Source organism: Dromiciops gliroides, chromosome 6 (genome assembly GCF_019393635.1).
Source record: "Dromiciops gliroides isolate mDroGli1 chromosome 6, mDroGli1.pri, whole genome shotgun sequence".
Classification (NCBI taxonomy): Eukaryota; Metazoa; Chordata; class Mammalia; order Microbiotheria; family Microbiotheriidae; genus Dromiciops; species Dromiciops gliroides.
The window spans coordinates 24,488,294-24,501,892 of record NC_057866.1 but is presented as its reverse complement, the minus strand read 5'-3'; the positions used below and the strand labels follow the sequence as shown (position 1 = coordinate 24,501,892).

Genomic DNA, 13,599 nt, shown 5'->3' with positions numbered 1-13,599 from the left:
GGCAGCCGACCTCTCCAGTGTGAGCTAGGTGACGGGAAGAGGCCTGCGCCCAAGACTGGAAGGGGACAGTCCTGCAGAGCTCTGCCCGGCCACTCCCTTCCATGGTTTGTCAGTGAGGCTGCCTCTTTCCTCCTGGACTCCTCTTCCCCTTTAGAAAACAGACCAGCAGCACAGAGCTCAGCAGGCTTGCTCCTGGAGGCAGGGAGGTCCAGGATGGGAGAGGGCCTCACCACTGCGCCCCCAAATTCAGCTCTTTTCGAGGAGTGTCTATCATACAGACATACTGTCTCCCCCCATCAACAGTAACGATGACAGTAATAATAACCAGGATGACCACCCTGATAGCCAAAAAGATGACCATAACTATAATTACTGGCAGTTGTATGGATGATGGTGGTGGTGGTAACAACCGTACCTACTTCTCAGAATGGAAGCACCTTGAGGTCAAACCAACAAGCCTTTGCAAATGCCTCTCAGCTACGTACAAGGCACTGTTGGCGCCATGCCGGGGATGCCCAGAAAGGTAAAAGACAGTCCCTGCCCTCAGGGAGCTCACGAGACAGAGACCAGGGCCTCAAGCAGGAAGGAGGATGGGGAAAGGCTTGTTGCATAAGGTGGCAGGGATGGGGAGGGAGCCCCTTCCAGGCCCGGGGGACCGCCAGGAAACAGGCCCAGAGTCAGGAGATGGGAGTGTGTCACCAGACCACCGAGTATATGGAGGGCATGGAAGTGTATGAGGACTAGCAAGGGAGGGAGGCAGGCTTTAAAATGCCAACCATAGGATTTCATCCTTGGTCCTGTACTGAGAAGGGGATGGCACGGCCAGGGGCTGCCTGAGCTTTTGCATCCTCACCCGCAGCAGAGCACATAGGAGGCACTGAGGTGCTTATGAAATCCACGGGCCCAGGGCTGTAGGTGTTTTGTGGACCTGTTTGTGGGCTCCCATGAGTCCCCTGCATCTTCTGCACGTTCAGAGGGTCAAAAACACATCTGTGAACCTGCTGGCCACACCTCCTATTCCTATCTCTCACATAGTCCACCCAAACAAAGCCGCTGCAGTCTGTTCTGTTCTGGGGGCCCCAGTTTAGGAAGGACACTGAGAAGTTGGAAAGTGTACTCTAGGAAAGGGCACAGAAGGGCGGTGGCCCTGGGTTTGGGCCCTTTATCGGCAGAGACGCGATAACCATTTTCCGGTACATGAAGGCCTATCACATGGACAATGCAGATCCTGGCTTCATGTAAAGAAAGATTTTCCACCAAGCAGACCTACCCCAAAGTACAATGTTCTGCCCTGGGAGGGAGCAAGGGAGCTCCCCTTCACTGGGAATCTTAAAGCAAAGACTGGCTACCACTCAGGTCCAGAGTAACGGGGAGCCTGAGGGGCTCTGAGCTCCCAGCAAACTGATTCTGGGATCTTCTGAACTGCTGGTATAGACAATTTCTCACGGTAACCCCATTTTTATTAGCTCTGCCTTGCTTTAAACATAGTAAACACACCAACGATGAAGCCTCCTTCCGAAGCACTAAGATCTGGCTCTTGGCTGGCCTTTTCAAAAATGAAGCAGATGGACTTTCTCCCAAGCTCAGAAAATGGTTTCACCCTCAAAAATTTTCCTAATCATTTTTAGTCTGTGCTTTCCTGATTTGGGTGGGCGGGGGGAGGGGGTGCATTTTTTCTCCTGAGAGACCACAGGCAATGACAATGTCAACGTGCTGAGTATGTTAGTATTTTTAAAGTATTCTAATGCTTCTTGAACTTCCTGCATTTCATCACATACAGGTATATGAAAAAGAACACAGGCAAACCAAGAAATGCTGCTTAAAGAAGTCCATGCTGAAGGGAATCTGGACCTGCCCTATAAATGCCCTCGTCCAGAGACACACAAGGACCATAATGACGGGCTTACCAAGGTCACGGTGTTTTTTGCCACAATCTGAACAGCCTCTGCCCCAGGCCCAGCGACCTTACTCGACGTCTGGAGGTTGACCGGTGTGCTCTGCACGTCGGGGCTGAGCACGGCCTTCTGGCTGTTGATGGCAGTCACCATGGCAATGGTGGGTCTCTGGCCCACGACAGAGGCAGGCATGGCTGCAGTTGCTGCTTTCAAGACAAGAGGTAGTGTCTTTGTGGTGATCATAGAAGCTGTAGTTACAGTCTTCTAGAGGAGAGAGAATATATATTAAGAGGATGCAGTACATCTACACTGGCTGCCATGATGCTATGAAGTTTTGAGGGAAACAAATTCACACAATCCTTCAAGATGCTGGACATAATAACCTTCCTTCTGTCCAAAAAATACGATTATTATTATTACTCTGGGGAAAGGAAGCACTTGTCCATCCCCGTGTCCACATTCTGTTTCATCCCTCCATGTGTAACCTCACTGATAACAAGTGCAGCTTAGATAACATGCTTTCAGAAGGGATGGAGTTCTAGAGCAGCAGGGAGGAGGCCGAGCAGAATGCCCATTTTTGACTCAGCATTATTTTACTCTTCATGCTATTATGATATATTAATAAACAATGTGTAAAAGTTGCAAAGCTGATAGGGGCACATCTTCCCTTACCCTCCATTTTTATGAGCTTACCAACGGAGGGGAAATCACCATATAATGTTAGTTATTTGTCACTGACATATAATTTGGGGTAAAATCTCATTTTCTGATGATTATCCTAGGGAGGAAGAAAGGAAACTTACACAAGGATCACCACAATTTAATTTCTCTGAGGCTCCCAGTTTTATGATAGGGACTAACCCATTCAATTGGTAAATATTAGTTCTAATTAGAGGACTATCAAATCCTCTGGTTTTGTAGGTAGTTATGACTAACTGCAGAAACTTTCTCTGGAGGCTGGTGGAGCAGTGATCAAGAGATCAAAGGGAAAGCAAGTATTCCAATTCAGACAGAAACCAACGAATGTCAAGAACTGGATGGGGTGAGGGGCTGGGCTTGTTCCCATCGATGTGCCCAGAGTCTATGGAAAGACAGCTTTCTAGGGTCTTTTATGGTGATGATTGGATCTGTCCATAACAAAGGAAAAAGAGAGCAGCAGCCACATTAGACAGGATACCTGACTGCTGGGGACCACTGAGGATGCAGATAGTTTAAGAATAAGAAAAACCACCCGGTCAAACAAGCTCTTTGGATGGGGCTCATTCAGGCTCCCTCTTTTAAAATTCCAGACTAATCAAAAGTTTCCCATTCTTCCACAGGCAAATCTAGATGCCTCCAGAGGCAATATGAATTTCTTCCCTTACCATTCATCCACTTTAGTTTTTGTTCACCAAACTGTTCCACTTTTGGCCCCTATTTATTTACTGTTTCTGTCCTATAATCCTCTTCCCAAAACACACATTGGCTTTGAACACCTCTCGGTGCATTTAACTGAACACATTTATTATTTGGTCCATCTGATCACCACAGGATACAACTCAACCTTCTTCACCAATAACGGAAGCCAAATGCCCCCAAACCATTGCTATCCCCTCTTTAACAGGTCAGTGGACAAGTCACTTCCCCTATTGCCCCTAGTTTCCTCAGTTATAAACTAGAAATATCAACACTTAATTATTTAGATCACTCGCTACTCTAAGGTGATAAAAACTACAGAGATGCTAACTTTCTGAGCTACACAGCACATTAAAAGGCACATCACCAGCTGTTTTCCATGAGCATTCTAAACAGATAGCATAGAACAGAAACATTTAATTGTATGTAAAAGAAAAAATCTTTTGCCATGTGTAAACAGGCTTTGCCAGATCCATAGCTCCTGACAAGAGAGGCCATGCTGCTGTTGTGTGACATCTGCTCACGTCACAGAGGTTGCCATCAGTCATGGACCTGATCCTGACTGCCCCAGAGCAGGTAACCAAGAAGTCTCACTTCTGTGGGAGTTATCACCTCCACCTCTACAAAGCACTGGCCCTGCTAGAGTCAGGGTTTAACATTTTAATTCAATTATTAAGTGTCCATTAGGTGCACGGCCAGCTCAAGGGGAAGGGAGGGTGTCCATGTCACCCACCATTTTGGCCCCGCACCTGAGACAGGGACTCTCCTGGCCATAAGCCCCTACAGTGATGGTGACTCCAACTTTCTCATTCCATGTCAGTCCTTGCTTTAGGCCAGGGAGTGGGTGAACATAAAACCATCAAGGATTCAAAGTGGAAGGCTTCTCATGGTGATGGAAACCAACCATTTTGCAAACCTAAAAAAAATAAAGGTTTCTTTCTAATTCTTCCCACAGCAGAACCAAAGTACAGGGGGGAAGGGGGAAAGGACACATCTGCAAAGAAAAACTTTACATTTGGAATGAAGTAAACTGATGCTTTCCAAGTAAAATGAGCTCAGTGTCTAAATATACTGAATAAAAAGTGGCAGTTTCCTAGTTATTTCACTAGAGGGCCCTTTAACTTTGACTAAAACCCAACTCATGACATACAGATGACCTGGAAGTTAATGCCCAAATGCGTAGCAATGAGCACTGAGAATCACAAGATACTTAGTTTGCAAATTTTTTTTTTGTTGGGGGGGGGCAGCTAAGCAGAGGGTGCTCACATGAGATTAGATAGGCTCCAACATACATGCACATGGAGTGTTTTTTAATGAAGAATTTATTTCTTCTGCACATCTATTTTCTTTCTTTCTTTTTTTTTTTTTTAGTAAGGCAATTGGGGTTAAGTGACTTGCCCAGGGTCACACAGCTAGTAAGTGTTAAGTGTCTGAGGCCAGATTTGAACTCAGGTACTCCTGAATCCAGGGCTGGTGCTCTATCCACTGCGCCATCTAGCTGCCCTGCACATCTATTTTCGATTGCTTTGTCTATTACTGTGGAATGTTGCTGTTCTACAAGGCTAGGAAGTGACAGCAAGGATCCCCCTCTTTCCTCTGTGGGTTTATTTTGTAGTAAGTTTTATTGTTTCTGTTTATGTTGTAAATGAAAAATGCTTTTTTCCCCCCTTAAACTATTGGCATTTTGATTGGCATTTTTTAAAAAATGGACTTAAAGAAACCAAATCTATTAATCAGAGTAGCAAGTGCTGAGGTGCTCAGAGAGCAAACTTCGTTACTGCCAAGGGAGCAAAGACTGCAAGAGAAAGGGAAAGCGACTAGAACTGGCTCTGTCTTATCAAGCAATCTGGAATGCTATTTGGGTGGAATAACAGGAAAGACAAAGTTCTACCTTACTCCCTTTACAGAAACATGGGACACTCCAAATGAGCCACAGCCCATGTGTTAGCCAGTCCAAGCCCTGTTGAAAAATAACACACACAGGGATGAGCGTGAAACCTGGTCAGCTGACATTCCGAGTCAGCTCAGAATCCCTAACTTCCAAAACATCTCCCCTAAGAGGGGAAGTAAAAACTACACCTTTCTATCTATTAGAATCAGCAGATCTAGCATTCTCTTGTTGGCATCCTTATCTTTTAATAATAATAGACTCAGCACTTTAAAACACATCCCTCAAATACAACATTCTGTATTCTAACCAGCCAAAATATACACTACATAGAATTCCTTTGGGATGGAACCTCCTACACCATCATCACCGAATATTTAAATACTCACAGATATCCAGCTTCTCAGATTAAAGGCTCCCTCATTTGCTTGAGGACGGATTCCCAGAATGAAATGTTTTTATTTTCAACTTGAAAATTCTGTCCCCATCATCTAGGTTTCGTTATTCAGGGTATCCCCAAAGTCTTAGTGCTCTTATAGCTTTTGAAAACAATTTAGCTTAAAATCACTTGAAAGCTATATTATTTGAGCTTTTATAGACTCTAATCGCTGACAACGGCACTAAGACTTTTCAGACGCCCTGTCCTGGACACGGCCTATATATCGTATGATGGTTGGGGAACCACATGCTGACTAGCTCCAAATGCCGTGATGACATTTTCTCCTCTGACTGACACACATTCTCTGTTCTAACGCTGCTTTGGACATCCAGCATTAAACCAGCAACTTTTCATACCCTCTTTCTGCATGGATAACAGTCACCATTCATTGAAACGTTTCTATCGCATCTGGATAAAGACTCTGACCATCCAGGCAAAAGAAAGTTCATACTGAAGGATATGATCCTAGTATGTGTCCCCTACTACCATGATCCTGGTTTAGTCCTTAATGAATAAATCCACCTGGGACATCCCACTGAATTTTGCTGACCAACACACCAACACCATAGCCTGGATTTTTTGTACAAAGCTTCTTTTATTTTCGTTGGGGTGGACACAGGTATAACCGGGACACTCACTTGTTTTTTTTGTGCCTTTTTGTCCACGGGAAGACTGTCACACCACCTATCTGTTCATTTCAACCCAGATCCAAGGTTCTAGATCCTGGAACATTTCCATTTCTAATATTTAGATTTGATGGGGGCGGGGCGGAGAACTTAACTTGGCAAAGGAAGTGGCACCGATGAACAGTGTTGGCCAGTGACTACTTCATGGAAATTACAATGAGTCTCCAATTCTGTAGTGAGGCAGAACTTCTCAGAAGCCAAGGGTTCTAGGATATTACTACTGTGTCTTTCCTAACTTAGATTACAGCACCTTTTTTCTGGATAGGTGGGATCTCATTTCCTTTCCTTCCTTGTTGTAGTCGCTGATCTTACATTTCTAAAATGGGGGTGACAGCAGCCCTGCTTCACAGGGTGGGCAAATCCCAACTCATTACATGAATTTGAGTTCTCGCTCTTACACAGCTTGTCCTGATCAGAGCTCTGTGGGGCAGGTCCTACAGGTCAGATGACTAGTTACTCAGTGGAAGATCTTGGGTACCAGTCTAGGTATTCTGAGGCCAAGCGTGGTGCTCTGATGTAGAAAATGGCTACCCAAAATCTTGGACAACTCTTCCCCGGGCTGTAGAATGCTGTCAGTCATTCAACTCCTGTTTGGAGCTGGCTGTGTTTGCTGATAGTCTCTGGGACTGGACTGAACTCAGGTCCTGGTTTTGCCCTATGAGACAGTCACCACTGGCAGGAGGGGGAAGCCATGTGGCTTCTGGGCCAGTTCTGTGGGAATGAATGGGCCCAGAGGACCTCTGGGGTACCTTCCACCTCTAGAGCTGAATGAGCCCATGAAAATTCCAGCTCTCCTGCAGAGCTGAGCATAAGGCTTACTTCCCACTCTATGGCTCACACACTGGGATGATAGCTTGTGAATGTGGATACAACTTCTAGCCATTATACACACAACCCACATCTCTTCCACACCTTGGAAGAAGAGCTTTGGAAATGGCCCGGGCAGTGAAAAATCTGTCTTGTTGGACATGGTTAGGAGAGAGCCTCTCTAAACTTCAGACACCTAGCCCTTGGGTGGGCCCTCATCCTTCATCTCTCCGGCCCAGAAGGACCTGCGGGAGTGAGTGCTCTGATGTTGCAGCGTGTGAGGCCTCAGGCCACTGAGAAACCCTTGTTTAAGGGATCTTGGGTGGCCTGCACATGTTCTGGAAGGTTAATCGAACTGGATATAGCGTATTACCCTAGTACTGGAGAGCTCTCTGCCCAGGCTCACCTGTGATGGGGCGGTCAGGTTAGGAGAGGGGGCAGCTGGTTGCTGCTGGTGGTGGTACTGTTGCTGCTGCTGCTGCTGCGGGAGTGGTGGGAGTGGTGGGATCGGTGGTGGCTGCTGCTGGGCTGGCGCAAGCTTGTTTTCAGACTGCGACAATGGTTGTATCTGGAATTTGTCTGGCTGTTCCTGTTTTACTATCAGATTCTTCCGAAGCTGTTCCACGACTCTTTTCTACCAGAGAAAGACAAACATCAAAGGCATTAGAATATTCTCCCTGCCAAATCCCCTCCTATTGTATCTCCACTCATATAAATAGAGCCAGCATCAACCTCTGAAGAACTCAAAGTACCTCACAGGAATGAACTCGCAGGATGCGGTTAAGAGACACCATTTCTAAAAGGAAAGGGAAACTGAGGCTTGTTTAAGACAGCCCAGAAAGTCACTGGGGATCATTCAGGAGCACAACACAGGCTTACTCGCTTCTATCTGCCTGTTCCTGCCTTGCTCCTGTCTCCTCCATCTACTGATTCTTTTAAAACAACTAAGTCACCAAATGAAATGAAGTCGACAGCTACCCATTGAAAACATAGGGCAGATTAAAAAAATACCTAAGAACTCCTTGCTCTAGGCAGTTCCTACATAAACTTGATCAGTTGTACTGTCGGGGCAAAAAGCAATATGGACTGGCCCTGTGAGCCAATATAACAATGTTCAAGTAATGGAGGGAGACAGAGACACATTAGGTTTTCAAATCAAAGTATTTTTAAGTTTTCGGGACCTGGTTCAAACTAAGGAAAATCATCGTCAGATAAATCTATTTTTGCACTGACTTATTTACACCCCCTTAAGGTCATTTGGAAAGTACTGTGTGTATGGGGGTAGGGGCAGGGGGGAGAGATGTTGAGACCTGACTTTGGGCTCTCTGCGGTTCCCCTTGGCTAGAAGAAAGAATGGAGTCCAAAGGGTCAGATGAGTGGGTTTGGGAGAATGTGTAGGCTGGGCTGAAGACATCCATTCTTCAGAGATGGGGTCAGTTTAGTTCTTTCATCTCATATGAGCACACCTGGCCTGAAGCATGGATGCTTATATTTCGGATGCTGGGGCAGAGAGAAAGGAAGTGAGGGAAAAGAACAAAAGCAAGGGTCAGGTGTCTTCTTGTTCATGTTCCCATCCCTACTTAGGGTTTCAGCATGTCCTCCTCTACCATGCACTTCCAAGGACCCAGATCCACAGCATTCTTGTTTACATTTTCAAATACTTTAATATTTTCAAAATGAAATCCATCAACTATGCAAAAAGCAGCACTAATGTACCACTTTAGAATTTTACCTAGGACTGAAAACATAAAGTTAAATCCCTATTTGTGAATGACTTCTGAGAAAATGAAATATGAAATGGGGGCCAATTTATTGAAAAGGAAATTCGTGCACACCCTGTAGCCCCTCATCTGTGGACAACTGCAAGTTCAGAGTCTTAGAATGACCAAAGCACAAATTAAACACCATACGGAAGGCTCTGAAGCCTATAACTCCCAAACTCTCCGACGCCCATTTCCCCAGCATGAAATGAAAGATGATGGTAATACCAGACCTTCTCTTTGGGGAGTGGGGGCCCCTAGGGGCAAGTGGGATTCAGAATTGTACACCGTAGATCGTCTTGTTCAGTGACTGCCAGAACATCTAGACGTTTAAGAACTGAATAATTATTTAGAACTGCTTTCAGCTCTCTACCCCCAGACATTAAACATGTTAACAAACTCTCTAAAATGCTACGTCAGCAGTCAGCAGCCGGAGAAAGGTCTGCTCAAACATTTGAACATTTTACAGAAACCAGCTCAAAACAGGGGGAGGAGGGGAATCAAGAGGAAATAATACAACACCAATGTGACACCTGCCAAAAAATGAACTCTGAATAAAAAGAGCACAGGAGACTAAATAATTACTGTACCAGGCACAAAAGGAAAGGGTGTTTTTCTCTTCTACAGCCATCCTTAGGAAATGCAGTGTGAATGCTCTCCAACTGCCTGCCTAAGTGAAGGAAGCCAGCAGCAAGAGACAATGCAAGGGACTTGCTCACACAGGGCTATGTCGGACAGAAGGGAACAGTAGGGAGAAGCCGGAGAAAGGGGATCGAGGCTCGAGTACTCCTCAGCCATATGGCTAAAGCAAGGTGGCAACCAATCAGAAGCAGAGTTAGCCGAGTAGGAGTCAAGTGAGTCACATTGCATTCACAACTGTTCCTCCCCCAGGGCCTGAAACAAAGCCCACAGAAGCTTGGGAAAAACAGGATCAAAATACTTTCAAACTTTCATTAGTCCTCCGGAAGAAAAAGAAGGGGAGACCAAGAAGGAAAGAAAGGGAGCAAAGAAAAGAGGCTAGGCAGCCTGGGGTGTGGGCCAGAGCCTGTCAGTTGGGAACAGGCTATTATTATTCTTTTAAAGACCCGAGCTGGCAGTTCACAAAGCCTAGACTGAGAGGTGCTTGGCCACCGCCTTTCTGCTGTGAGTATACAGTAGGTGGATCCTGGAAGGGGGGAGGGCAGAAAGCAGCCAATACTTTTTATGTTTCACTGAAATAAATGTGGGGGAGAAGACTGATTGCTACTGTTGTGTAAATTGTTTGAAGCACTGAATATAAAAGCACAACAACTTCAAAGTTTGAGGGCTCTTCGGGTTTGGGGTGGCTGATGTAGTCAGTTTAAAACCATAGGCGGCTGTTTTTTGCAGAAGACAGAACTACAGTCCTAATATGGGTCAATGAAATGCATACAGATCCCTTCCATCAATTTTGGGGCAATCTTTGTATGCTTGAGTGGTACTTTTATGTAGTAAAGAGTGGGGGCAACTTGGAGCTGCAGAAGTTATGTATGACCTATGTAAGGTCAGCTGAGGTTCACTTGTGAAAGGCATCTTCCTTCTGTCTCTTACAGCTGTAAATATTCTTAATCCTTTTAATCAAAGAAATCTTGAGTTTTGCGGGCAAACGGAATGTCTTCTAACTCTTTAATGATGATTACACTGTTGTAAACAGTTTGGCATTTTCGGCATTAGATACATGTAAGAAAAACCTTTAAAACTTATCAATCCCTTTGGAGCATCTCTGCACAATCCTGTAGCTATATGAAAAATCCACCATTCACAAACAGGTCATTTATTAATCTGGCATTTACAACCTAATGAGAGTCTAAAGACAGAAAAGACCAGGAGGAGATAAAATGTGGAGGTGGGGGTGGGGAGGCACAGAGGAGAGGAAGGAGGGAATAAGAGAAAGTTAAGACCCTATCATTTTCTCTTGATACAGTCTTTATAAAACAATAGGTGGGCTTGCCAGGCCTCTACGCTGGCTAGTAGCAGCCCCCTTCACTCCATCTGTCAAGAAGCTTTGGGTAAGCCCAGCATGTAATTCTGAGGCCCAGATTCCCTTGACATCGGCATCACTAGGTCTCATCAGGGCTTGTTCAGGCAGAAGAGTTCACAGAGCCTCTGACATCCCATGCCGCTGTTTCTAAGACAGGTAGTCTTGGTAATCAATATTGTGACATTCGGTGATACTATCATCTTGTTCACACGACAGCAGGCCCAATCTCAAAGAAAAACACATGGAGATTTGTTGGTCCGATTCAGCAGAAAGTCAGGCTGGCTTCTCTGCTGCCTAAGCCAATTTTTCTAGGCTCCTATGCCCTTGTACAGCGTGGAAGGCAGATGGAAGGATTTTTTTCTCTTTAAATCAGGCCATGAACATCTCTCTCAGTGAAATCTCACAGTGCCACTTTAAAATAGGGCTCCTCTGCTCTGCCTCACAGGGGACTCCACAAGGTTTGTTCCTCCCAGCTGTGGATGTGTCAGAATTTCCACAGCTCCATCTACTACCCTCAGTACCCTCTGCTCCATGGTGCATTCCTGTTTTACTCTGACTACAAGCCCAGCGCCACTCCCTGCAGGGTAAGCGGGATCTGTTTCCTACGCGGTGCTGAGTGACCAGGGACATACCACTACACAAACAAACAGCCTCCTCTTCCAGTACAACAGCGGAGACACAGGACGCTGCTAACCAAGACAATCTGGAAGACCTGGAGAAGTGGCCACTGATTTGTTGTAACTTTCCATCAGCTCCAGGAAGTCAAATAACTAATCTCATAAGTCTTCCCTCTCACAATATGAAGGGATTCTCCCCTACTACTCCAGATATACCAACTGCTCAGACTGAGACAGATAAGGAAACTCAATTTTAAGCAAAGAGGAAACCCGTAACTGAAGAAACTAATATTTGCTGATGAAGCTAAATTTTACTCAAAGCAAAACCCTACTGCTGTCCAGTGTGAAATTTAATCACTGCATTTATAAATAATACAGAGAGATACCAACACCAAGGCTGTAGAAAGCAGATATGATGACAGTTTCCGGAATACTGTCATATATTTACTCTCTAAAGTGGAAGTTATGTGTCACTGACATAACGCTGGAGTGGCAAAACCACAACTGGAGTAAAATATGAATGTTATCTAGGAGAAAAGAATGTATACACGAGGAGTCCTCTAACGTGTGTCATAAAATGCACAGGGTACCTTAGAAAAATGAGATGAGCGACACGAAACCAAGCACTTTTAATATAGCAGTATTCAATGAGGAAGCCTGCAATGAAGTTATTAGAAGGAATGTTACAGAGGAGACACACAGTAGGATTCAGATGGAGGAGGAGGAAATGTCTGTGGGAGTAGTTGTAAAAATATGCTTAGCTAAAAATAATTCTACTTTATTCACTTTCTAAGGCTCGAGAAGGTTTCCCCCAAGCTTCTCTGGTAATCATTACGGTTACAGAGTTAGATAAACAGCTTCAGTCTTCTCCCAAATACCTTCAAAACATTGGTTGCCAGAGGCAAAACCCATAACTTTTCTTTGTTGTTATTTTTTTTTTAGTTTTATTTATGTCTTTTTTTAATGCCATAATCACTTCCCAAAACGCTTCCCCTCCAGAATTTACCTTTATAACAAATTAAAATAGTTCATCAAAATCAACTGATAAAATAAGCACATCTACTGGCACAGTCAGTGTCCCTCCCCTGTAGTCAATCCCCTAGAGAAGCAGACCCTCTGGAACAAAGGTTGCCCACTGCATTTAATCTGAGTACAGGTGCCTTTTATTTTCCTTTCATTATTAGAAACTTGACAAACATAATACATACATATACACACACACGTACATTTTATACATATATTTCCCTATATGGTTAAGAGCTAAAAAAGTGGACTGTATGTGAAACAGTTTGAATTTTTAAAAAAAGTCCTAATTTTAATAGGTTAGTTGGTCCCATCACTGCCTTCTTGTCTGTGTCTTCTGAACTTCCTTCTGCTCTCATTTCCTTTTTTTTTTTTTATTCACTCCCCAATCAACAGGTATATATCAGTTTTTTGTTTCAACAAAAATTGCTGTGGCAAATATTTTGTCTCTATGAGGTTATCAATATGCCATCCTTTTTATTTATTTATTTTTTTGCCAGGCAATGAGGGTTAAGTGACTTGCCTGGAGCCACACAGCTAGTAAGTGTCAAGTGTCTGAGTCCGGATTTGAACTCAGGTCCTCCTGAATCCAGAGCCAGTGCTTTATCCACCACACCACCTAGCTGCCCCTCTGCCATTCCTTTTTTTTCTTTTCCTTTCTTTCTTTTTTTGTTTTTGGCGAGGCAACTGGGGTTAAGTGACTTGCCCAAGGTCACACAGCTAGAAGTGTTAAGTGTCTGAGGCCGGATTTGAACTCAGGTCCTCCTGACTCCAGGGCCAGTGCTCTATCCACTGCACCATCTAGCTGCCCCCTGCCATTCCTTTTTAAAAATTAAATTTTATTTCCAGTTCCAAATTCTCTCCATTTTCCTCTACCATCCATTGAGAAGGCAAAAAACCAAACCAAACCAAACCAAAACCAAACCAAAGACCACGACAAATATTTATGCTCATGCAAAGCAAATTCTTACATTAGCCACACACTCCACCCCTACCCCCCACCCCTGCTGCCCCCAAGAAAGAAAGAGGATGGAAGGAAGGGAAGGAGGGAGAAAATATATTTTGATCTGCTGAGTCTATCACTTCTCTT

The 13,599-nt window shown here is 44.6% G+C and overlaps 1 protein-coding gene across 11 annotated transcripts in view; it reads right to left on the bottom strand.

The window, feature by feature from the left end:
* The window catches only part of PHF21A (PHD finger protein 21A), a 228,441-nt gene that overhangs the window by 30,055 nt on the left and 184,787 nt on the right, over window positions 1-13,599 (bottom strand). For 8 of the 11 annotated variants that reach the window (XM_043971396.1, XM_043971402.1, XM_043971394.1 and 5 more), the window contains 2 exons: window positions 7,517-7,744; window positions 1,908-2,159 (listed from right to left, as the gene is read on the bottom strand). In XM_043971396.1, coding sequence (XP_043827331.1) covers window positions 1,908-2,159; window positions 7,517-7,744 — 480 coding nt within the window. Of the gene's footprint in view, window positions 1-1,907; window positions 2,160-7,516; window positions 7,745-9,460; window positions 9,603-13,599 lie in introns of those variants that run through there. The other 3 variants (XM_043971404.1, XM_043971400.1, XM_043971405.1) reach the window with 2 other exon arrangements.